We start from the raw sequence: 23,324 nt of genomic DNA on the forward strand, positions 1-23,324 counted from the left end.
AGGGACTTCAACATTAACTTTAACAACACGTTACCTGGTTTTAAAAGGGATTGTAGAAGTTTCCTGGTTGGCAGTGAAATCGCATTCTCATTTGGATAGTGTATTTCACCAAGAATACAATCACTAGATATAGCTAATTTCAAAGCTTTGTTTTCATTGTATTCCTTCATGAGAACTTGCTTGTGATGCTGATATGTCGGAGGAGCACAAGATTGCATTCTAGTTTTTTGTTGTTACTGTTTGTTGTTACTGTTTTTGGTTTCTTACGACCAACACTCGTTTATAGAGTTTTTTTTAGCAAATGAATATAGTGTCTATTCTTCTTGTTTCTTTGAGTTGTTTCTCTTGTTTTATTTTACCTGTATGATGTTTTGTAGAATCTGTTAATATGTAACTACTTTGAGCTGCTGGACTTTAGGGGGCAGAGGCTTTGTCAGGCATCACGCCTTTATCTCTGCCCCCTACGCGGCAAACCCGCAAAACAAATAAAAAAAAAATATATATATTTTTGAGAATGACTGTTTTGAAAAGGGCCAGGTGAAAAGGGCGAAACGAGAACGGGTCCAAATGAGGAGGGTTGGAATGCGAAAGACGAAACGGGAAAGGGCCAAATACGACGAATAAAAGCGAGAAGATCTTTTTGAGAATGGTTGTTTTGAGAAGGGCCAACTGAGAAGGTCGAAACGAGAACGGGCTCAAATGATAACCACCCGCGTGTGTAGCTATACTTGCAGCCTGCTCTTTGGTGCTCGGGTAATTTAACAAAATGTCTAGTTTCCTATTGCTATATTACCGAAGCATCAAAAAGAATGCAGGAATTGGTGTTCCACGAGCCGCACGTGCTGGCGTCAACAGTGGTAACTTTTCTAGAGCAAATACCTGAAACCAATGGCATCTTGCACGCGCGTTCGTCAACTCTTTCTTTTGGTTATTTACTTCGAATCTTTTATACGGGGAAGGCGTGCGCGTGTGGAGCGTGGAACACCGATCCCTAAATTCTCCTTGATGCTTGGGTAATATAGCAAAAGGTCTATTTAGGAATAGGTTTATTCGCTGATGTTATGGGCAAGCCAAGTGCTCACAGAACGTAGGTTGAAATGCGCTCAACTATTTGTACTAAAAGTGGAACACATTTTCCTGAACATACATATGCTGCCTATAGTACGAATTTGTAAACTGTTGCAGTCACCTCGGGTGTCCCTCAGTGCTCAGTGCTTGGCCCATTACTCTTTCTTATTTACATTAATGACTTGGTGCAGAACTTGTCTTCTTCTATTTGCCATTTTGCTGACGATTGCGTAATATACGGGAAGATGACCGACATATCTGACACTATTCTTCTACAATCTGACCTTAATCGTATATCACAGTAGTGTAACCAGTGGCTAATGGAACTAAACACTGACAAATGCATATCGATGAGAGTGTCATATGCTCAATCGGTGTGTCATACTTATGATCTTAACAGCAATCCCCTCACTTCAGTGTCGGTTTACAAATATATTGGTGTTCATATAACTTCTAACCTTTCTTGAAAGATTCATATTGAATACATAATCAACAGTGCTAACCATATGTTAGGATACTTCCAAATAAATTTCTCGCTCTACCTTCATTAAAACTAACCATGTACAAAACCCTAATCTGTCCAAACTTAAATTATGCTGCTTCTGTGTCGGACCCCGCTCACTCGTCACTAATTATTCTTATTAAATCCATTCAAAACCGCTCAGCTCGTTTTATATTGACAAACTATCATCGCACTGCCAGCGTTACTACAATGAAAAGTACTCTACCGTCTGCCGTTACTAATTCACCGCAAAAAAAAACAACACTCGTTTGTGTCTTTTTTATAAAATATTTCATCAAAATGTTAACCACTGTCATAAACTAATTACTCCATCAATCTACATATCTCCTTGCATTGACTATAGTCATAAGGTTTCTATTCCAAACTTCAGAACTTCATTATTTAAATATTTTTTACGCCACAAACATCTATAGACTGGAACCATTTTCCCTTAGAAAACATGATTGCGCTTTGAAAACAGGGACATAGGAAGAACAGACACAACGGAGCGCTAACTTTCAACTGATTTAATTCAAGAGCCTCAGCGTACAAACACGCTGCATCACCGCACCACATCTCAACCAATCCGTGGCCCCGCCACGCACCGCAAGTACGCTAACTCTTTATCCGCCAAGTCAATTGACGCCACACTGACACAGCACGTGTCGGAACTATTTATAGCATCAGCCTCCATAATATCTCTAACAGTCTTAACCTTGGGCCTAGCGAGAACAGTAGGAGAAGCAAATAATGGTTTGCACCCGCAGTCAAGACAGTGACACGACAGATGGCCCATCCCGAACCCCCTTCACTATCTGGTAGTGTTCCCCTAGCCGTACATTTAAACATCTGCCTGTCGTGTCACTGTCTTGACTGCGGGTGCAAACCATTATTTTCTTCTTCTACTGTTCTCGCTAGGCACTAAGTTAAGACTGTTAGAGAGATTATGGAGGCTGACGCTATAAATAGTTTCGGCACGTGTTGTGTCAGTGTGGCGTCAATTGACTTGGTGGATAAGGGGTTAGCGTACTTGCGGTCCGTGGCGGGGCCACGGATTGGTTGAGATGTGGTGCGGTGACGCAGTGTGTTTCTACGCTGAGGCTCTTGAATTAAATCAGTTGAAAGTTAGCGTTCTGTGGTGTCTGTTCTTCCTATGTCCCTGTCTTCAAAGCGCAATCATGTTTTCTAACGTACCATATCAACTTACCCAACAATCAGCACTTGTCGACCATTTTCCCGCCTGGATTGCTGACAGCATTGATATTGTTTTTTTCTAATGCTATTACTAATATGTGCACTTTATAGTCAATATTTCACAGTTCTCTCTCCTCTCCAGTGTACTTTCTCTACACTACCCGAAACGGCTGTCTTAACGATTTCTAAACAAATGCAAGATATCGCTTCTTACATTACGGCATTTCGTGCATTAAAGAACTTTGGAGATAAAAGTTGCAGCAAACGTTTGTTGTTTCTGCAAAGAACTAGGGCACATATGGAAGCATAAGAGTATCGATGTATGAGTGAGCGAGCGCACACCAGCAAGGAGCACGCTCGGCGAAAGCTCTCCATGCAAAATCCAGGGATCCTGGGCTCAATCCTGACCCCTGCCCGTTTAGGGTGACCACCCGTACCACGACTCGCGGGACCGTCCCGCATTGAGGGCTCGTGTCCCGCGTACCGCGAGAAATTCCAAAATCATCAAAATGTCCCGCATTTCACACTGTCGTAAAATTCACTCCTGAACTCATGGTGCTGCCGAACAACGGGGCACGGGAAAGCGCGGAGGTCGCATGGTAATCGTGTGAATCGCAATGATACGCCATTTCCTATCCAAGCATTGCGGGAAGCGACCTTCCTCCTTGCTGCAGATTCGACGCGCATGCGCCGTTGTGCCTGTCCCTTTGGTGGCAAAATATCGTAAGAAAAATTGCTCGCCAAAAGTTTGAATATGAAATATTGTAATAATTTTCAAATTGCTGTGTCAATGCAAAAGAGTTGCTGTGATTTTTTTTTTTTTTTTAGTGAAGGCAGTCACATTTGCAACGGTCGAAAAATAACATAATGATAAAACATTGCGTATGACCATGTTGATAAAAGTAAGCGTTGGCAGGAAACAATAATTTGAAAAAGATTTGCTGTTTCTTATTTCCATTTCATGCATTGAGTTCTGATATCATCGATTTTATGTTTTCAACTTGGACAGATTTAATAACATCTTTTGCATTAAAACAGATATATCACTGGGAGTGGAAATTATTCCAGCTTAACTGCTGAAATACAATCAGAAGGTGTATCAACAGTGCAGGATAATAAATGTGTTAACAGAGCCTAGGTTCGTTGTGTGTGTGTGTGTTAATATTTCCTCTAACTCCCCCCCCCCCCCCCCCCCCTTCACCCCCTTTGCCCCGAGTGTCCCGCATTTCGCTAGGAGGAAGGTGGTCACCCTATGCCCGTTTCGATCTGGATGAGCATCATACCGGCGTGCGGTCATGTATCACTACTGCGTGGTGCACGTTAAAGACCCCACGCCAGCGGTTGCACTGCACTGGCTAAATTTCTCATCTATCCAGCCAAGGCACCAGACGCCCATTGGGGCAAACTAACTTCCGGTTGTAGGAACATAGGCACAAAATAATTTATGGAAGCGTCTCTCAGAAACAACAATGCAAGATTGCTGGTACTCTACCAATGAAAAAAAAGTAGTTCCGACAGCTGAAAATACAATAGAATATATACAATGCAATTTTAATTAAATTATGTTTTCTTTGTATTTACATGTTAGTTTTCATAAACGTCAAGAGGGCTTTTGAATGGGACAATGCAGTAGCGGTACCGGGGGAAAAAAAGTAATATAACTAGACTGGGAGAAAACTTTTCTTGGCAACGCAGTCGAGTGTACGGGCACACGAGCCCTTTCCCATTTTGAGCACCGATTAAAGCTATACAAGTGGCGCTCTCCTACTTTCAAGAGAAATTCTAAGAAAGCATGTCCCCGAGTGCAGAACACACTTCGGACGCCAAACAAATAAAACGAAAGGGAGAATGATTCCCCGAGACTAACTGTTTCCGCGCGTTTCTCTCACGCCCGACCATTGAAGGTTTGTGACAGATGCCGTGACGAACCACCTGTACCGGCTGCGCAACGACTCGTTCGGTCTGGACTTGATAGCCCTCAATATCCAAAGAGCCCGGGAACACGGAGTGCGTGCCTACGTGGACTACGTCCACCTCTGCACGGGCGTCAACATCACGTCCTTCGACGATCTGCTCCAAAACATTCCCAGCAGCATTGTGGATCAGTACAGGGCCCTCTACGCGTGAGTAGACATCAAGGGGTTCTCCTGTACGGCATTTGAGATAGGCTGAATGAACTATCGCGTTTTCAGCCTCCTCTGTTTTCGGACGACGCTACACTCTTTCACCTTACTTTCACAACTCCGGCCAAAACTCAAAATGAATTAAATTACTGGTACCGCTTTAGTGACACAAAATACGACCCCATCCAAAATTTCCCGTCCGTGGGCCGCCACATTCTCAACTAATACCGATAATAAAAATGCAACCCGCCGCGAGCCGCTGTTCCTTAGCGGGCGGCCAGCGGGTTGCCGATCGCTAAAGCAACATTGGGCCGTGATATCAACATCGTTCTTTTTTTCCTCCGTTCCGGACGGGCGCACGGCGCAGCCGTCGCGCGCGCTTCTTTGTGCCGCTACCACCGCTACTTCGGCTTGTGATTGCGTGTTTAGCCGTTGCTTTTACCTGTAGCCCGTGTAGCTTCGGTATAGCCTTTTGTTTATTTTCTTGTGAGGACTCCAAGACTCGTTTTAGCGAGCAACTCGGTGCGCCCAAGACTGCCCAGCTGTCCTTCGAAAGATGCCGAGTACAACTTGTAGCGCTGTGGGCTGCTCAAACAACCCGCTGCGCAACCCGGAGCTGCTTTTTCACAAGTTTCCAACGGTTCGGAAATTGGAGAAGGTGTGGGTGAACGTTGTTCGACGAGTGGACTTTGGAAAGCGTTGGACGCCGACCCCCAGATCGAAGCTCTGCTCCGATCATTTTTCGCCGGAGAGTTACGAACGAAACCTACGGGTGTTGGTTGCTTGTGGCTTGTCAGCGAAGGGGTCGAGGCTTAGAAAGGATGCCGTGCCGTCGCTCTTTGCCCACCGCACATGTACAGAAAAGGTAAACATGATAAAAGTATCCTGATCAATAAATAAAACAGTCATTGTCAAGTGCAGTGTTGAAGATTGAGCATTCACGCTCCATTGAATGTCTGTTGAATGGGGAATGGTGGGCATGTAGAGCACAACCACTAGCTCCAATCACTGAAGTTTATAATGAGAAGGAAAACAATGTTCTGCTTTGCGTCACTGCTTGTTTACTACGCAATCTCGTGCGTAGTATTCAGGTCCGTAACGACTACTAGCGAAAAGCCGGCGCGTGAAGCTCATGCTATATAAACATTCGCCTCCCAATCGTTCGAACCCGTTACGCAGCAGTATTAATTAACATTGCGGTTGTGAATACCACAAGGGACTTTAAAGAAATCGCGAAAGTTCGGATTTGTAAGTTACAACTCTCAAATTTACCCGAGTTCGGCTGGAGGTAAATATAATATTTAAAAATGCAAAAAAAAAAGAAAAAAAAACTTGCCTTAGTCAAAAGTTACGAACGAAAACTTAAAATCCTATGTATTCCAATAGTGTAATGCTCTCACGAGGGCCTTTAAGGGTATATGAATAAATGAACAAAAAAATTATTGTGGGTGGGGGTGGGAATGCGGAAGGGAAATAAAGTGTTCTCACCTTGCTAACTTTCTCTGTTTTCCTTTATCACCCACAAAAAATTTTGCTGGCTTTGAGAAGAAAATGATTGCCCCAAAAATTTATTTTTCTTTTTTTTTTAGTGCGGCAAGTTTTTTTTTTGTTTTTTTTTTTTTGTTTTTGTTTTTTTTTACAAAGATTTACTACCTGGACGAACTTGTCTGGTGAATTAGTGTCGTAGCTTACAAATCTGGCTTTTACGCGCCTGAGGAAAACAGAACAAAAAAACAGACGTCAACAGCTTATTACAAGTCTGTTCGGGCGTCGCGGCCCGCGCTGGAGAGCCTCAAAGCTTCGTGTTTGGGACTGACCCGCAGTGCGAAAGCGGGAGGGCCCCCAGTACTGTACGTCACTGGCAGCGCGGCGTAGAGCAACGCCGCTCCATCCACGGAGCCCCGATGACAATTTATGCCTAGCGACGAGTGCGAGAGACCGCACGCACGCCGACAGCTGCCGAGTACGGCACCGAACTAGTTCACTCGTTTTCCAGTCGTTAGCTTTTGGGTATACAAGCAACGAGGACGGCACGGCATAGCGCACGCGCGGCGGCGGCCGCCGTGTACGGCACGGAACGAGTTGGCGGGTTTTCCAGTCGCTAGCTTTTGGGTATACACACTAACTCTTGCTTCATATGCTGGATAACTATCACGTACACAGAATTAAAGCGAAATCACCTTACCTTCTATCTTTAAACGGCTAGCGCAACAGAGGTAGGTACCGCTTGGCCTGCGTACTCGTTGAACGAGAACGATCTTGACGTCACGTCCACATAGCGGCTGATTTCCAGTGTTGCCAGAACCTCGAGCGGCTAGTTTCGGTTTTGTCGGCCGCGCCCCAAACAAAACTTTGAGACGTCGATATCTTTAAAACTACGCGCAATAACGAGAAAAAAATACACCTTGCAATTGAGGGGCGCTGACTGCACTAAAAACAGCCATAATCCCAAAATCGAAAGTATGGACCGGAGCTGCCCTTTAAAGGAGCTGTACAACAATTTTAGGGCTTTGCTTAAATTATTGTGGAAGTTGCTGCCTGACACTTCTGAAGTGAACTACAGAAAACAGATTTTCCCTGGATACCCGAGTTTTTATTTTAAAGAAAACAAAAAAGATCCAGGTTTTTGTCACCTCTCAACTCGTACGTCGTCTTCCGGGTCACGTGCGCAGTGACGTTGCTGGGGTAGGCGCGGGGATCCGGAAAAGTTCTCTCATTAAAGCCATCAGCGAGCAGCGTGAACTCATCCGCTCGCGACGGCGTGACCATGTGCTGGCGGGCGCTGCGCGAACAATACGGTGAAAGGAGGAAAGTCTCATCCGGTCCCGGTCATACCCGTCCTTGCCCGTCCGGCGCTGTCCCCCTCCCCCTCCGACTTCTGGCGGCTGTTCGCGGTTTTGTGGACCTAGGATAGATGGCGCCACTAAAACTTCGCATAATAAAAGTTTTGCCGATGATACCAGGGTTTTGACGGATTTATATATATGTTTGAACGACAAGATTTATAGAAAAGTTACCTTTTATCGAGCATGGTATTCGCACCACTTGATATCTTTCTACAAGATTCCCCATTGACGTCACGCCGCGTGTTTCTCATGGCCGCCGCTCGCGGCTGCAGGTCGGGAAATATTCTAAGTTCTGCCTCGCTATTACGCGGCGGAATCCCAACATTTCGATGGAAGGAGGTGTGTTTTCTGACATTGTGACAAGGTGAACAATATCAAAAGCAGAAGATGCCAATTCTTTCAACGTTAAAATCGTTGCACAGCTCCTTTAAAGTCGTTGTCCCGTAGCTGACACATGGTAAAATTGCAGTCCGCAGATACTGTCTGAGACAGTATCTGGGGGGGGGGGGGGGGGGGGGTAGAGCAGCCATCATGCTGACACATCGTACAAAAAACTCTTCCTTGCACCACGGTCCGGTCATGACATGACCATAAGTTTGTCATCATGTCTGTAGCGCAAACCAAGTGTTTTGTACGATGTGTCAGCATGATGGCTGCACTACCCCCCCCCCCCCCCCCCCCCCCCCCCCCCCTATCACACAAAAGTTATCATACTGTCATCATTGTTCACCATGAACAAGGTTTGGAGGCGCTTGCAGCTGCTTGCTGACGTTCGGCGCTATCGACTCCTCGTCGCATCAGTAATGTTGCAAAAGCGGGCCTTAATCGAGAAGTTCAACCCACTTTCGAATGAAGGCACACTACAGAACACATTGGAACACTGGCGCCGTCCGTCGGGTAGCCGTGGAACAATTCCGTCCGCGTATGAGTAAACTGAACGTCTTACACTATTCGCGAGATCGTATATCTGCGCAGTATTTGTAAGAAATTTTCATGTTCTAGAATTATTTCGAGCACATGGTGAATGGATGATTGTTAAAATATACGAGCACATGGGAAGTGTTCTAGAGCTGCTTAATAGACGGTGCTAATGTGTTCACTCGTCGTAAAAGGTCGCACGCAGTTGGAACGCAGTCGTAGACAGTACAATGCGAATGTGTGAACCAGTGTTTACTACGGACGACAGTAGACGGTACGATTCGTCGAAACCAGATTCGTACCACGTGAAGGTCGCGTGATACTTACAATGCACTGGATAAGCTGGAAGCGCTTGTGGCGTCTGCTGTAGACCATCGTAACGTCAAACAAAGCATAGCTGCATCCATAATATGCGGACCGCAAGTTCGACCGCTTAAATGCTTAACGAGCGCGTTGGTAATGGCAGCAACAGCAGGAAAGCATAAATACAATGGACGCGAATCAGAGACGACCACACTCTTTCAGGCGCGTCTGTGTTTCTCGTCCGTTGTGTGTTATTCTTTCCTGCTGTTGTTCGTCTGCTTCTTTTGCAAGCGTTGCGGAAACGTCCGAACGCCGAGCCATGATTGACTCTGAGAGAAGAATAGTGGGTAGAACTTGAAGAAAACTGCCCTGATGTCTCCCCACTCTCCTTCAATCAGAGCCAATCAAAGCTGGGCTTCCTGAAGTCACCAGAACCCCGGCAAAAGAAGCAGACGAACTTACCCTCGGCAAAGCATCTGTGTCTTTTTTTCTAAACTGCCTTTTGATTAATTTTCAGCGACGTTCGGGACATCGATCTTTTTTCGGCGGGCATCTCGGAGAGGTCCGTACCCGGCGGCGTTGTCGGTCCGACATTTGCCTGCATCCTCGGCCACATGTTCCAGAGACTCAGATTCGGAGACCGCTTTTGGTTTGAGCACGAAGGACAGGCTGGATCGTTTACTTCTGGTAACTATTCATTTTTTTGTGTTGTTTTATTAGCGCCGGAATTTTTTTACCAGCGCCCTCTTATGGATCCCCTGCGCGACGTCGCTAGCAGAATTTGCATAGCCATTACGTCACGAGTTGTAATATACCTATTACTAAATTACCCAAGCTTCAAGAAGCCTGCAAGAAACATAGTTACACGCGCTGCGCTTGCTCGCCTTATCTGTATTAAACACTTAAATAACTTTATTGCCCGTATGTAACGCAAATGTTAAAGTAGCTTCAAGCGCGTCGCTCCTCGATTTCGGTACGTTTGAATTATAAAGCTGCTGTATCTTGTTCGGAGATGTTAAAAGTGAATCATCGATACAGCTCTTCGTCGATGACAGCCGCCGAGTCCGCGTGCTCAATGCACCGGGGCTCCTGCTTTGACCATGGTGTAAACAATGGCGTTCCCAATACAAATTGCAGTCGTTCTCGCTCTTTCCACTTTCTTCATACCCGCATGTCCTCGCACACACACATCTGGCGCTGTCTATAATCTCTAAAAAAAATCTCTAAAGAACAAATTAGAATGAGTTTTAAGAGCATTCGACATTCCTCCAACATGGCCGGAGTAGTATTCAACGTAAAACCAGCCTTTAGCTACAAACACGTAATTTTTAGGAGACCTATTACATAATTTGACTTTCGAGTACCGTCTTTTTCGGTGTATAGTGCCAGAACTATACACGTTTAACGCTTGGATATTTTACGTTGTGCGGAATATCTCTAGGTGCAAACTATGCAAGGATATTTTTTTTATATCGTTCTTGGTCATGAGACGTGACAGATTATGTGAATGACAAAGTAACTTAATGAAGGTGGATGTATGAAACAAGATTATTTGTGAGGTTATGAAGGAGTCATTTGTCAAGGTGTGCTGTGTATGATAATGTTTTGCATGGTGGCCTAAGCACAAGGCGCGGAATATTCACTTGGCGCCGGCTATAGGAATATAAATTACGGGAAGTTTCCTTACGTTTCTTTGTTTCCCCCCCCCCTCTTTGCAGCTCAGCTCAAGGAGATTCGTAAAACGTCGATGGCAAAGCTCATTTGCGACAACGGCGACCATATAAACTTCATGCAACGAAACGTTTTTCGTCCCGCCGGACCAGGGTGAGTTACGAACACGGTGGAAAACGAAAGTGCCTTAACGAAGCCGCCACGCCATAGAGAGCAACCGCGGCTAACGTTCGCCCCCATTCCCGACAAAGGCCGCGAGATGAGGCTGCGTGTCTAATGGTACGTTTACACTTGCGGATCCGCCAGCGGATCCGCCCAGCTTTTGCCGCTGGGGCGAAACGCTGGGCGGAAAACGCGGCGGAGAGGCGTAAAGGTCCGGGATCTATTTCTGTCGCCGAACGAGGCGTTTCGCTGACCGGATGTGACATTTTTGCGCAGCGCGACGCTGCCTACGTCACGAGTACGCGTTCTTCAGGGAGCAGCCACGTCCGGGAGAGAGAACCGAGATGGGAAGTCTCGCGCCTTCTCGACACATTCGATGGGATGTTACGAGAACAGCTGCCGCAGCCGGCGTCACCGCCGCCGCTCGAAGGAAATAGATGTAAACGCAACCCGCTCGTCGCCGCCGCCGCCGAGAGTGGATCCGCTCCCGCGGGAACGGATTTCTTTTCAGGTGTAAACGTACCATAAGGGCCCCTCCATGGACATGGGGAGCCAACGGTTGTCATTTGAGTGATTTGCCTTCTTTCGCGCACCCGGTTACATGGCCGAGCGGCGCGCCCCCGGGCTTACGCTAAGTCCCATAAGCCATAGTGCCTCCCTCCGGAAGACGCGCGAAGTTCGAGCTAACATTTGCTGCCTTGGCTGACCTTGATTAGACACCTCTTTCTTCGTGCACCGTGGTTTCAAAAAAAAAAAAAAAAAACATCAAGTAAGATATCACACAAAAATTGAGATCGCCAGCGACAAACGGCCATGTAGGCTATGATCGAACTAGAAGAGGGGTGAGATAGTTTTTGGTGTTTTGTTTTTGTCTAAAGGCCTGAACGCCCTTTTTTGGTAAACAGCTAAAACAAAAAGCAATACACTATAGTCTCATTTACAAAATACATTTACATTACATTCACCTAATATTCTGATATAAGCACAAAAAATTTCAGCCGCCGTTTCATTTTACTTAATTTAGTCATTCATACTGCCACCTTCAATTTGTTTTACCCGTACTGTACACCAAATCACATTCACACGAGCATAAAACTAGCGAGAAAGATTGTGTTTCAAAGAAAACCAATACCTCTACAAAAAGAAAACTTAGATCAACAACTCCGTTACTCAACTAACCTTAGTCACGACTAGAGAGCCAAAGGTTTGCTCCCTTCGCACTATCCTAAAGGCTCGCTTCTTTACATTGCAGAAACCCGAGTACGTCCTGCCTGTTCCTTCCGACCCTCGACATAGTACGCTTTCTATGAGAACTCTGCACGATAAACAGGCGCTTGAGGAAACACCTGTGACACTTTAAAGCATATATGAAGATGTCGTATTGCTGCTTTGGGCGCTAGCTTATACATACTTTTGCTTACATTCAAATAAATATTTTGTGGATTGGCGGGCTGGTTTTATTTAAAACGAACACTCACCAATCGACATTTTTGCTTGGCCAACATTTTAGGACCTCGGCCTGTCTAAAAATTAAAAAGAGCGCGTGGACCATCGTGTGACGTAACGCAAATAGACAGCGTCCACTGGTGCCTACACGTCGACGAAGTTTTCTCTCACGGGCGCGTTTACACCGTATAGTTGCTCCGGCGTATACATCGGCCGCCCCATCCTTGCGCGATAGGCGTAAAGCGGAATCAAATGCTCGTTAATGAGATCCAATTGAGGCAGACCCTCTGGCATGGGCGGGTATATACGTACCTGCAACGCGTGGCGAGATTTGGGGTCTTGCGAGCAAGAACACTGCGAGAACGAACACCTTGATGGCAGTCAGCCGGGGAGCGACGACTCAAGAACCTCGCGGCAGGCCGCCGGAAAAAACGTCTCAAACCACAACCTATCATACATAGATGAGTTCCTTTTCAACAGCACTGAAAGATCGTTGTTGTTGAAATGTTTTATTTGTTTTATTTACGTACAAATAAAATGACCCGCCCTGTCGCTTGACTGTAGACGAAGACTTCACTAAGACGGTGGCGTGGACATAAAGATTGGAGAAAAAGGACAGTGAGAACGATACAGAAATGAAACGAAAGTATATGTACCAGGGAAGGCCCCAAGCATCCAGACAAAATACATTTCCGGTGGTCCGGTGTCTGTGCGAGGTGAGGGCTTGGGCAGACTGCGTAACTCGTAGGCCGGTAGTTCGGTGGAAGTCAAGTTGGGTGTACGGTTCTGTGTCGAGTGCATAGAGTGCACTCTTAGTAAAAAGGGTATGGATAGTCCTTTCTTAGGGGAAGAACGGTCTTGTAATCTATCTTCCTTTAGAAAGGGAGAAACTTTCGTCCCTGAAGCAGGAGAGCAAAGTTCCTCCGTCGCTTGCATCTCAATATGACGGCCCCGAATCGAGGAAATCGAGCCCAATAAGGCTTGACGAGGACGCTACGTCTCTTGTACGGGACGACAGGAGCAGCAAATAAAAGCGTAACACGAGTTTTCCGCGAACTGTGTTTATTTCCGAAGCCAGATTCCCCCCACAGGTAAAGAAACTTTGGTTTCGAAAGCAGTTACTCAGTCTTCTCGTCGACAGCACTGCGATGTTAAACGGAGACAACCGATACCCAGTTACTTCGCGCACTTTGCGTCTTACCTTTGGTGTTTCTCGAGTCCCAATTCCTTCGTCAACCGCACATCACGGAGAAGGGCAAACTCAATCCGCGAAACCAAATGCCGCTCTCGAAAGAACAAACTCGAAGCCGCTGTTTATCGCGTAGCGTGAAAGAAGGTTAAATGCTAGCCACCAGATGGCGGGGTCAAGCAGAGCGAGAGAGATTTGGAAAGGGGTCATGGTCCCTGGCTTGACTTTTGGAATCGCAGTGCTATGCATGAAATCCGAAGTGCATGCAAGACTAGAAATAAAACAGCGCGGAGTAGGTAGGCTGGCTTTGGGGGTACACTGCAAAACGCCAAACCAGGGAGTACAAGGAGACATGGGATGGGCGTCTTTTGAGAGCAGGGAAGCGGTGAGCAAGATAGAATTTGAGGATCGGTTCAGGCAAATGGATGGGGGCCAATGGGCACGAAAGGTTCTCAGTTATTTATACACGAGGAGCATAAACACAAAGTGGAGACCGCGCACTAGGAAATTAAGAGGAAAGTTTTTAGGGTATAGTAGAGATACGGAAGAGCAGGTCTCAGTTAAGAAGAAAGTTAAGGCCACAGAAAGAGATCGGTGGCTAGACAGAATGCAGACAAAGACGGCTCTGGAAAGCTATAGATTAATCAAAACAGTTATTGCCAAAGAAAGCATTTATGCCAATTCTAGGGTAAGCTCATTGTTGTTTGAGGCGAGGACGGGTGTTCTGCGACCCAGAACATTCAGAGCGAGGTACCAGGAAATGGATACAGTGTACACTGCTTGTGGAGAGGAGGGCGAGACGGCTGAGCACTTGATAATCTACTGTGAAGGGCTCCACCCTATGCCTACCGAAGACAACATGGATTTAATAAAGTCATTGGGTTTTAGAGATAGTGAAGGAAGAGCGGATTTCAAGACTGTAGAGATCCAAGCAAAGATTAAGTGAATGGTGGCAGACAGCGAGGGAAAACTAGGTATTTTCTTATTAACTGATGGCAAGGGGGTTTTATAGCCCCACTTTCTTTGCAGTGCGGAGTGAATACAGATTTAACAGCTTAAATGATAAAACAAAATATCTAGGTGGCATAAGCTACCGCCCGAGCCAAAGGGCTCAGCCTCATTCATCCATCCATCCATTCATTGCAAGTAGCTATAGGCTAGGTGGCGCTATACTCCGTTTCAAACATCGCGTGCAATGCTGGGAAAGCTACTGAAGTAGTGCGCATCAAAAAACACAAAAAAAAAATGTGTTACTCCGCGAGATTTCGTGGACGAGCGGTACAAGGCGCTGCTCTGGCGATGCCGACGTCTCGGTGGCGGTGGTTCGAATCCACTTAGGGCGCAAAGGTTTCTTTTTTTTTTTTTTTCCTTGATCTATTTTTTGTGCAAGATTGTGAGTATTGCAGAAGTGCATATTTCAATTCCTCTATTCTTGAGTTTTATTTATAAGGCAGACTAGGGGCTGGTGTTCCGCTTGAACTTGCGCCGGCCTCGTCAAAACGGAAGAACGGTCGAGATGCAGGGCGTCTCTATTTAAAGCCGTTTATTTACATGGTAGCGTGAAAATCAGAGAGTACCTTGAGAGTGTGGTGGACGGTCCTTTATATAACGAACACTGTGGTTAGGGGACCGCACTGCCATTGGTCAGACGGCTTGGCATTCCCTCACGTGATGTGACTTCATGGAAGTTTCCTTCAGAGTCAGAATACTTGCCGGTGTATGGAAGAAGTCATCCAGACGGCAGTATCTCGGTGCTCTGGTGCCGGCGCCCCCATGAACCGGGAGTGATTCACAATAGACGCGTACACAACACACGGCACTCGAGATCAGGATCGAGTGTTGTTTCCTTTTCGAGGAAAGCAGGGGCCTTGGAATACAGGCACGGGCATGTGCGTCGTTTACTTAGCCGACCAAGGTTAAGGTGCCTCAGGCAGACGGAGTCGACCAAGGTTACGGTCCCGCAGGCAGAAGAACCCAGACGCTTCGGAATGCAATCGATGCAATCACGGGCACCGCCTGCTGTAAGGTCCCGCAAGCAGACGGAGCCGTAGGCACGATTCATCACCGACACAGTTCCTTCTTGAGGCTTGTTTCACTTTGAAGCCATAAGGCAGATTTCAACACCAGAAATAACAGGTGGCAGTTCACAACACTGTCCGCGTGCTCGGAACTTTCACGTTGCGAGGTCTTCGCTTCGGGGACGCCACCTTGCCAGACACTCCGGTGTCGTTACTGACCGTCTCCAGGATTTCACGGACCGACGTCTCCGGGAAACACGTTCTTGAACTCGCATACACGTTGGCGATCACCTGCTTGCACTTTTGCGAGATCTTCACACAACGAATCTTCGAAAATATCCGAGCAGGAAAAGAAAGCTTCCCGCGTAAGACGCCATCTTCACGAAACCGGCGAGGCAGGGGCTGAGGGCAGCCGCACAACCCGAAAACCCGAAGCGAGTGCGAGTGCCGCACGAACGAAAACGGAAAATAATTTGGAGTAGTTTACATTATCTTTTCCTTTTTATTGAAAAAGAATCGGTGTTCCCTCGAAATCATAACGCCACTATTAGTTACTAGCTACAAAGATGTACACTTTTCGACTTTTTTTTTTTTTTTTCAGAGGCCGCATTATTCTGTGGAGCGAACGTAGTCACGGTCGGCTGTGCAAACCGGCGCGCTAGCTTTGACTACGTTGCACGCTATGTTTGAAACGGAGTATAGGTACCGCCAATTCATGTTCTACAAGAAAATAATTCGATTTCCTCAGGCCACTATTTTGCTTGGGGATCCTACTATACACACATTACGCTTATTAGAGGCATCAGGTGAACATACATTGAGCACATACACGGCACAAATATCAATACAGTGGAACACCACTCTAACTCGAACACTACACCCGTGCTCTGCGTTTCCGTCTTTTATATTGGTCGTTTTGAACGGACGGAATTTCTCGGTGACTGAATAAGCAATAAAAATTATTTCCAGCATGTTGATTTTTTTCCTGCAATGTCATACCTCTGAAAGTATTTTGAATGGCTCAGGGAGTGAATCTTTTATTAAAAAGCAAAGGCTCGATCATGCCGTAATTATTTGAAAGCCAATAAATCAAGCCGCTCCAATGCGGTTCGAAGCCATGAGTTTGTTTCCCCGCACGGCACGTCGTAGCCTGTAGTTCTGCTGTAGTGTTTGTTTTTCTATTTGTGCTGTTCGCGCAAAGCTGCAATTGCCGTCTAGAATTAATCTCTGTAGAACGGATATTCACACAGCTGGAAGTGATGCTTCACGGGCTGAGAAATCGCTTTTCGATCAACTTGAATGCAGTCAAAGCCGCGGCTTGCGGCAGGTGTTAAGTGTACGGAGGGTACGGAGCTACGCCGTGGCGAGCCCAAAAACTTCTAGCGCTCATCCCAGCGCGCCCCTTGAGGGGCAGTTTCTCAGGAACCGTAGTATATTTAAACAGCAAAATAGAGGGTAGCTTTTTTTTTTCGATGTTACCTACTATTGTTTTTTAATGCTAAAATTCCTCACTGTAAATATACGTACTTTCCGTCACGATTTCGCACTGTTGTTCTTGCCCCAGAGCGCAATCGCTCTCGGGGACGAGACAACCAACAGTCACATTGGCCACTGTACAATAGGAGCTTATACTGTTCAGACCAGAGTTCCAACATGACTATCCGCACGTTGATCGATTGCACGTAATCCCTCAAGTGGTATTAAACTTTTTAATGTAAAGTGGAATGTCAACTTGTGACACCCCGCCCCCTCCGATCATGGCCCGACCAGCGGCATCAATGCCCGAAAGATTACGATCTCATCTCGTTGTTACACCACTTATACGCGAACACACGGTCACATCGGCGATAATTCCAGTTTTCTGTTCACAGCCCACAACACTGCCATCACGACGTTGCAGCTATATTGCTGACACGCAAAAACACAGAACCACGTTGAACGCCGGTTGCACTCGGCATCGGAAAACAGAACCGAACTCAGCACGGAAGGCACCCAGGCAGCCGGCAGCAAAACCTGCCTGTTTTGGACGCAGTTCCTGCGGTTTCCATAACGTCGAAAACGTCGACACAGTTTCGCGTGGTTTACCTGTTCCGTGCCGAGCCTAGCCGAGCTGGCCCAGCCGCCCAGCCGCTGAGAATGCGCACTGCGCAGCGATCGCGACGGCGCGACCCGCCGAGACCGACGGATGACAGTTCGTCAAGTTCGTCGCGCTCTTTGCTCGTGGGCTCCAAATGAAACTAACGCACTTTCAATCGCCTCGAAAGGTACGTATAGTACGTATACACGACTTTATTACTTGCAGCATTGAGTGCTTTGGTATACACAAATCAAAGTAAGCACCGAAGGACAGAAAGTAGACATGAAGTTTTGAAATCGCAGCTTATTGGAACGCTCGTGTCCCCTCTTGAAAGCCTAGTTGTGCTCTGTTGCAGGCGTCATTTCGACTGCGTGTACTCCGATGAAACGTCAGTCAGTGTTCACGCTCGGCTAGCTTCGCTATCTTGTTATCTCATGTGCGAAGTAGACGTAGAAACGAGCGCCGCGTCTCTTTCGGAGATTCAGCCTCCAGCGCCCTTGCTTCGAGCGTGCTTGCCGCCGCAAACCGTTCGACGCAATGGATTCGCGGGCTCGTTCGAAGAGGCGTTGTTTGAAGGTGGCAAGTCGCCGAAGTGTTACCGGAGCATCTCTTTACGAAATTCGCGATCGACGCTCTCCTGTGAGCTCGTACTTTTTTCTTCTCGGATAGACCATGAGTGCCGACCACTGATCTGTGGTGCCGAGTAACGCCGAACGAAGTTGGGAAACGCTAGCTAGCGAGTCAGATTTTCGTGACGCCACCCAACTTGCCCAGCTATCGGCTGCGCAAAACAAATAATCTCAACAAAAAAAAAGAACCGCGGTTTTTATCTTTTCGTTGGCCATGTTTCACCTCAATCAACGCAAAGTGAATCGCGGCTGTACGTCGGTTGACTCATTACCTGCCTAGATTGTAGATTGTCTCACTACAATGGAGCCTGTTGGGTGTGATCTTATTCTGATATCATTATGTCTTGCTTTTTTTATCTTGCAGCACACTTCTAGACGACCTTCTACACATTGCACTCCTTGTCGAAATGTCGCTGGTGTTTGAGACTAATTAGAAGTCATTGTTTACTCATCGTTGGTGCACATATTTCATGTTCAACATGAGGTATTTGAAGGAAGCACCCTGAAACCCTGAAATTTGCTCAGAGGTGCCTCAACATACTGTATTAAAGTGCCGTTTTGTGTGTCGTAGTTTTGTACAAAACCAAATTGCACTTTGTTTGTAATATACCCTAAAACTGTTCACTACAATTAAAGTTGCAATGAAACATTGGCCACGAGAGACGACTCGGCCAACGTGGCCGAAGAATTCCTAGCGTAATTTTCTCCATGGGTCATTTGGGATGTTGACAAATTTTCTTGTGAATAATGAGTTTTATGCACATATGTTTCTTCTACTTTTCGTGCACATACTTCAGTTAGATAAACCCCAGCAAAGGCAGCAAGACAGTCTCATGGGGTCACACCAAGGATAACGGCATTCCTGCTCGAGTCCCGAGTCTTGTCACCAAACTTCACTGAACATAAAGGTACATTCTCCTTCCTTAACTTTTCCCTCCGAAACGTGTTTTTTTGTAGTTGTTCTTCTTGTTGTTGTTTTTTTGTAAAAAGGGTAGTACAGCGTTTAAACACCCGAACGTTCATAAGTGGTCTCGGTATCAGACAATAGCGTGTCTTAGGCCCGCTTCAGACGGGGCAACTTTTCCAGCAATTTCGGGGTTGCTGGCAGGTTGTTCCCCAACTTTCCCTAGATCGACACGATTTGCTGAGATCTGGCCCGGCTCGAAACGGAGGAGCAATTTGGACAACGACAACTTGGAGACGTTTGAAGTGGCAGCAGCCAATTATGAATGTGATATTTTTCACGTGACACCCCTGTGGTGGTGATGATTACAACTGAGAACTTCGTTCTAATTTGAAAGGATCGTTTTTCGAAATAAACTGTTTCAAAAAGATGAGTTAGTATTCTCAGCACAGTTTAACGATATAAAAACATCTTGTATTTTTTTTTTGGACATAACTGTGCATAGAAATAGTGCAAAAAAAATCAAATTGAATGATGATGATGGCAAGTCGTATAATTCGGTTGCTGCGTGTGAACACGGGCGGCCCGTGTTGCTGATGTTGCGACGTCAAGTTACTGGGTGAAATTTCCCCGTCTGAAGCAGGACCGCTTCAGACGGGGCAATTTCAGCCAGTAACTTGACGTCGCAATACCAGCAATACGGGCCGCCCGCGTTCACACGCAGCAACCGAATTGCTCCGACTTGCCATCATCATCATTCAATTTGATTTTTCTTGCACTATTTAGACGCAGAGCTGCGCGCTAAAAACGTGTTTTTATATCTTTGAATGGCGTTGGAGAATTCTAACTTATCTTTCTGAAAAGGTTTGTTTCCAAAAACGTTAGATTTCAAACCAGAACCAAGTGTTTAGCTGTCATCATCGCCGCCACAGGGGTGTCACGTGAAAATATCACGTCCCTGATTGGCTGCTGCTGCTTCAAACGTCTCCGAGTTGTTCGAGTCACTCGTCCGTTTCAAGCCGAACCCAATCTCAGCAATTCGTGTTGATCTAGGGACATCTAGGGTTCTTCCCTAGATTTCCCTGAAATACCGCGAGCAACCTGGAAATTGCTGAAAAAGTGGCCGCGCCTCAGGGATGGGCAGTATTTCAAATACAAGAATTTGAAATATATATTTCAAAAATTTTGTGTATTTTGCATTTGTATTTCATTACAAATTAGGTAATGTATTTGACGTGTGTAGTTAAATACTAAAACGTGAGTATTTTAAATACAATTGTAATTAAACACAATTGAGTATTTTAAATACAATTGTAATTAAATACAATTTTGTGGGCGAAAATATATCCCTCAAATTTATTGTCACCGTCCAGAGCAGAAAGAAAACTACATTCTGCACCGAATGCAGTGTCTCTCAATCAAGCACAAGCGTTTAGTGACTTTGTGATTACGGTGCTAGTCCAGGGCAAGAATAATGACGAAATCGACGTTCACAGGCAGGCGGCTAAATAAGTGCCTGTGACAACTTGTGATGCTTTCCAGCCTGATTTCCACCCATATTCTTGCCTGAAACATTCTAAATGCGCGGGTCGTCCAGATTTTCGTAGCTGGTGCGAGTGGCAACAGTAAAATATTCTGTAGGTAGTGCTGCGCGTCTTGGTCGTCTCGGTTCTTTGTTGGTCTATACCAAAATGTAATCGACAAAAAAAGCTGCTTGAAGCTCTGTACTTTTTTCACCTATTACGTCCGAGCTGATTACATTTTTAGCGATTATATTTCTATTACGTGACTAGAGCCTCGCACTCTAACTCCCGAGCGTGCGATGCAAAACTAAAATGAGATACCCAGAAACCCGCTGCAGGTGCCCTGAAGTCGCTGACGCAAATTTTGAGGAATGTATTTGGAAAAGTATTTGAAGGAAGCGAAATACATTTGGTTGTATTTGTATCTTGTACTTAAATGCTTTTTTGGAAATGTAACCAGATTTGTAATTAAATACATTTTGACAAAGTATTTTGTATTTGTATTTCGATACATATTTGCATGTATTTCGCCCATCCCTGCAGCGCCTGAAGCGGGCCTTAGGGGACTGAAATCAAAGGCAGTGGAGCTCTAGGTGCAAGCCCACCTGGAGACGTTTTCTTTTTTTCCTGTTTAGTACATATATATTTAAACTTTTTTTTTAAGTTTTAACGTATAGACACATAATTTACACACTAATTCACATTCAGAAGCGCTTTTATTGGCACTCTGTGGCTCCCTGGTGCTTGCAATAGCTTCTTGGTGGGCTATTGCAAGCTCTGCAAAGGGAGGGGCATCTTCCCACCCTTTGCAGGCTGTAAAGCTGTGGCTTGCACAGCTCTAGCAGGTCGCACCTAGCTCACTGGCTCAATCACAACGTATAGGTACTGCATGCGTCGCGCCACATTGTAAGGGCATATACGGTTGGGCCACAGTACTTCCCGTGGTGGGCGACCTCGAGAGAAAGGCGTACTCTACGGCGCGAGGTTCGGAACGCGCGTTTTCTTCAGGAGCGTGCGTTTCGACCCGGGATAACGCAGTGGCTCTGGCCGGCACCGTTTACACAACGTGTTTACATCGGTAGAGTCTTTCTCGTCTGTTTGTGGGGTGTCACGGCAGAACGGCAACATCAGACCGCGTCTGGCAGAATGAATGACGGGATCACTCACTAAGTCGGTGCTATCAACACCGGGGTCGGTTGTCTGCTTTGCCTTGCGAGAAATGACTTTGCTTGCATCCGAACTACTCCAACCTTTGGCCGTGAGATGTATGCAGACCGCGGGTTCTCACGCGCGAATATAAGCAATTTCCCCGTGGCGAGAAAGTGAGCCGATTGGTTGTGGCCTTTTGGCCAGTTGGAAACGCCTGTTTGACGACGCGTCGAGGATTCGCCAGTCCACTAAAAGGGGATAGACCAAAGAGTGACTTGGAAGGGAAACACTGCAAGTGAGTTTAGTTGGTTCTGGAGCTCGAGAGCTAACACTTCGGAATCGAGTCAGGTCATGGGATTCCGAGGGACATTTGCCCCGTAATCGGGACGTAATCCCACGAGTCAGCCAACTCCCGTGCTTCGATAGGCTAGTACCCGAGCACCTCCTTCCCAACCCCCACAGGGGAAGTTATCATCTCGCAGTATTGTTTCTCTTTGTATTTTCATTCGCTACAAAAGTGTTAAATTGTTTATTGAAAAGTAATTCCCAAGTTCAACTGAATTAGTCGTCGACGGCCAGAGAAATAACTTCGTCTCCGGCAAGACCCGCCCAGCTTCCCACAACTAAGTCCGTCACCCCATCCGGACCTGGCAACCCGGACGGCGCAAGGTGACCGAGCGAGAGAACCCGTACTTTGGAGATGAAAAACTTTGACTGCATAAAAAAGGAGCTTAAAAGAACCCCTCATATGTTTTTCACGAAGAACCTGTTTAAAGGGTGCTTAAAAGGACTTTCTAGGGTGCAAGATATGGACAAGCCGAAGAACCCCTACGAGTTGTTTTTACCACCAGATGTTTGTTAAAGTGTAGAACACCAAAGAACGAATCAGGAAGCAAGAACCGTGAACAGAATGTTTTATGATCACGAGTCTCGCCCTAGGCGCCTCTGACGCAGTTTCTTTCAATACCCATGGCAAGTAACGGTGGCACTTCTTTTAGAGAATCTCGGTCAAACTGTCTCAGCGATCGAATTAATCTGTTGTGTTTATCACAGATCGTCGTGTGGACGCAAACGGACCGACAGACGACATTGGCTGCATTCCTAAAGTGTGGGGCTGAACACTTATTCAATTAATATATCTTACCAAGAATATGATTTAAGAGACAGTAGCGGCGGCCAATACACACTGGGCATCTAAGTTTCCGTGGATCACAATCCAAAGTCTCGTCTGGCTTCGCAACATTCTAGAACCCGCAAGTAATGTCAATAATAAAATTGTACAAAGGAACGTGAGGCTCCAAAGCAACTGTTAATAAGGCCTGAAGTTGGAACTAGTCAGCCTATACCTACTGACGGTAAGAAAAGCTGGACTGATCAGAGGCATCTCGCTTAAGATGCTTATTTCGAAACTTTATGTTCTGGAAGTTTGTAAGTCAGAACACACCATAGCTCTAAAATCAGAAACAAGCTGGCTGGGTTCTAACTCGGCGCCTTATTATGGGGGCCTTGTGCGCTGTCAGGTTTGCCACAAAGTAGGTAATATTGTGCAAGGTTGTACAATGATTTCGTTTTCCTTCTTCACAACGATTCAATTTTCATGGA

The 23,324-nt window shown here is 46.2% G+C and overlaps 1 protein-coding gene across 1 annotated transcript in view; it reads left to right on the plus strand.

Moving 5' to 3' along the window:
- The window catches only part of LOC8051868 (chorion peroxidase-like), a 37,272-nt gene extending 25,175 nt beyond the window's left edge, over positions 1 to 12,097 (plus strand). Inside the window, exons 11-14 of the mRNA XM_042287051.1 lie at positions 4,669 to 4,887; positions 9,472 to 9,641; positions 10,673 to 10,778; positions 12,040 to 12,097. Of these exons, the coding sequence (XP_042142985.1) occupies positions 4,669 to 4,887; positions 9,472 to 9,641; positions 10,673 to 10,778; positions 12,040 to 12,097 (553 nt within the window). The remainder of the gene's footprint in view (positions 1 to 4,668; positions 4,888 to 9,471; positions 9,642 to 10,672; positions 10,779 to 12,039) is intronic.
- Positions 12,098 to 23,324: the final 11,227 nt, after the last annotated feature.

This window comes from Ixodes scapularis, unplaced genomic scaffold, assembly GCF_016920785.2.
Source record: "Ixodes scapularis isolate PalLabHiFi unplaced genomic scaffold, ASM1692078v2 PGA_scaffold8__174_contigs__length_109621045, whole genome shotgun sequence".
Classification (NCBI taxonomy): Eukaryota; Metazoa; Arthropoda; class Arachnida; order Ixodida; family Ixodidae; genus Ixodes; species Ixodes scapularis.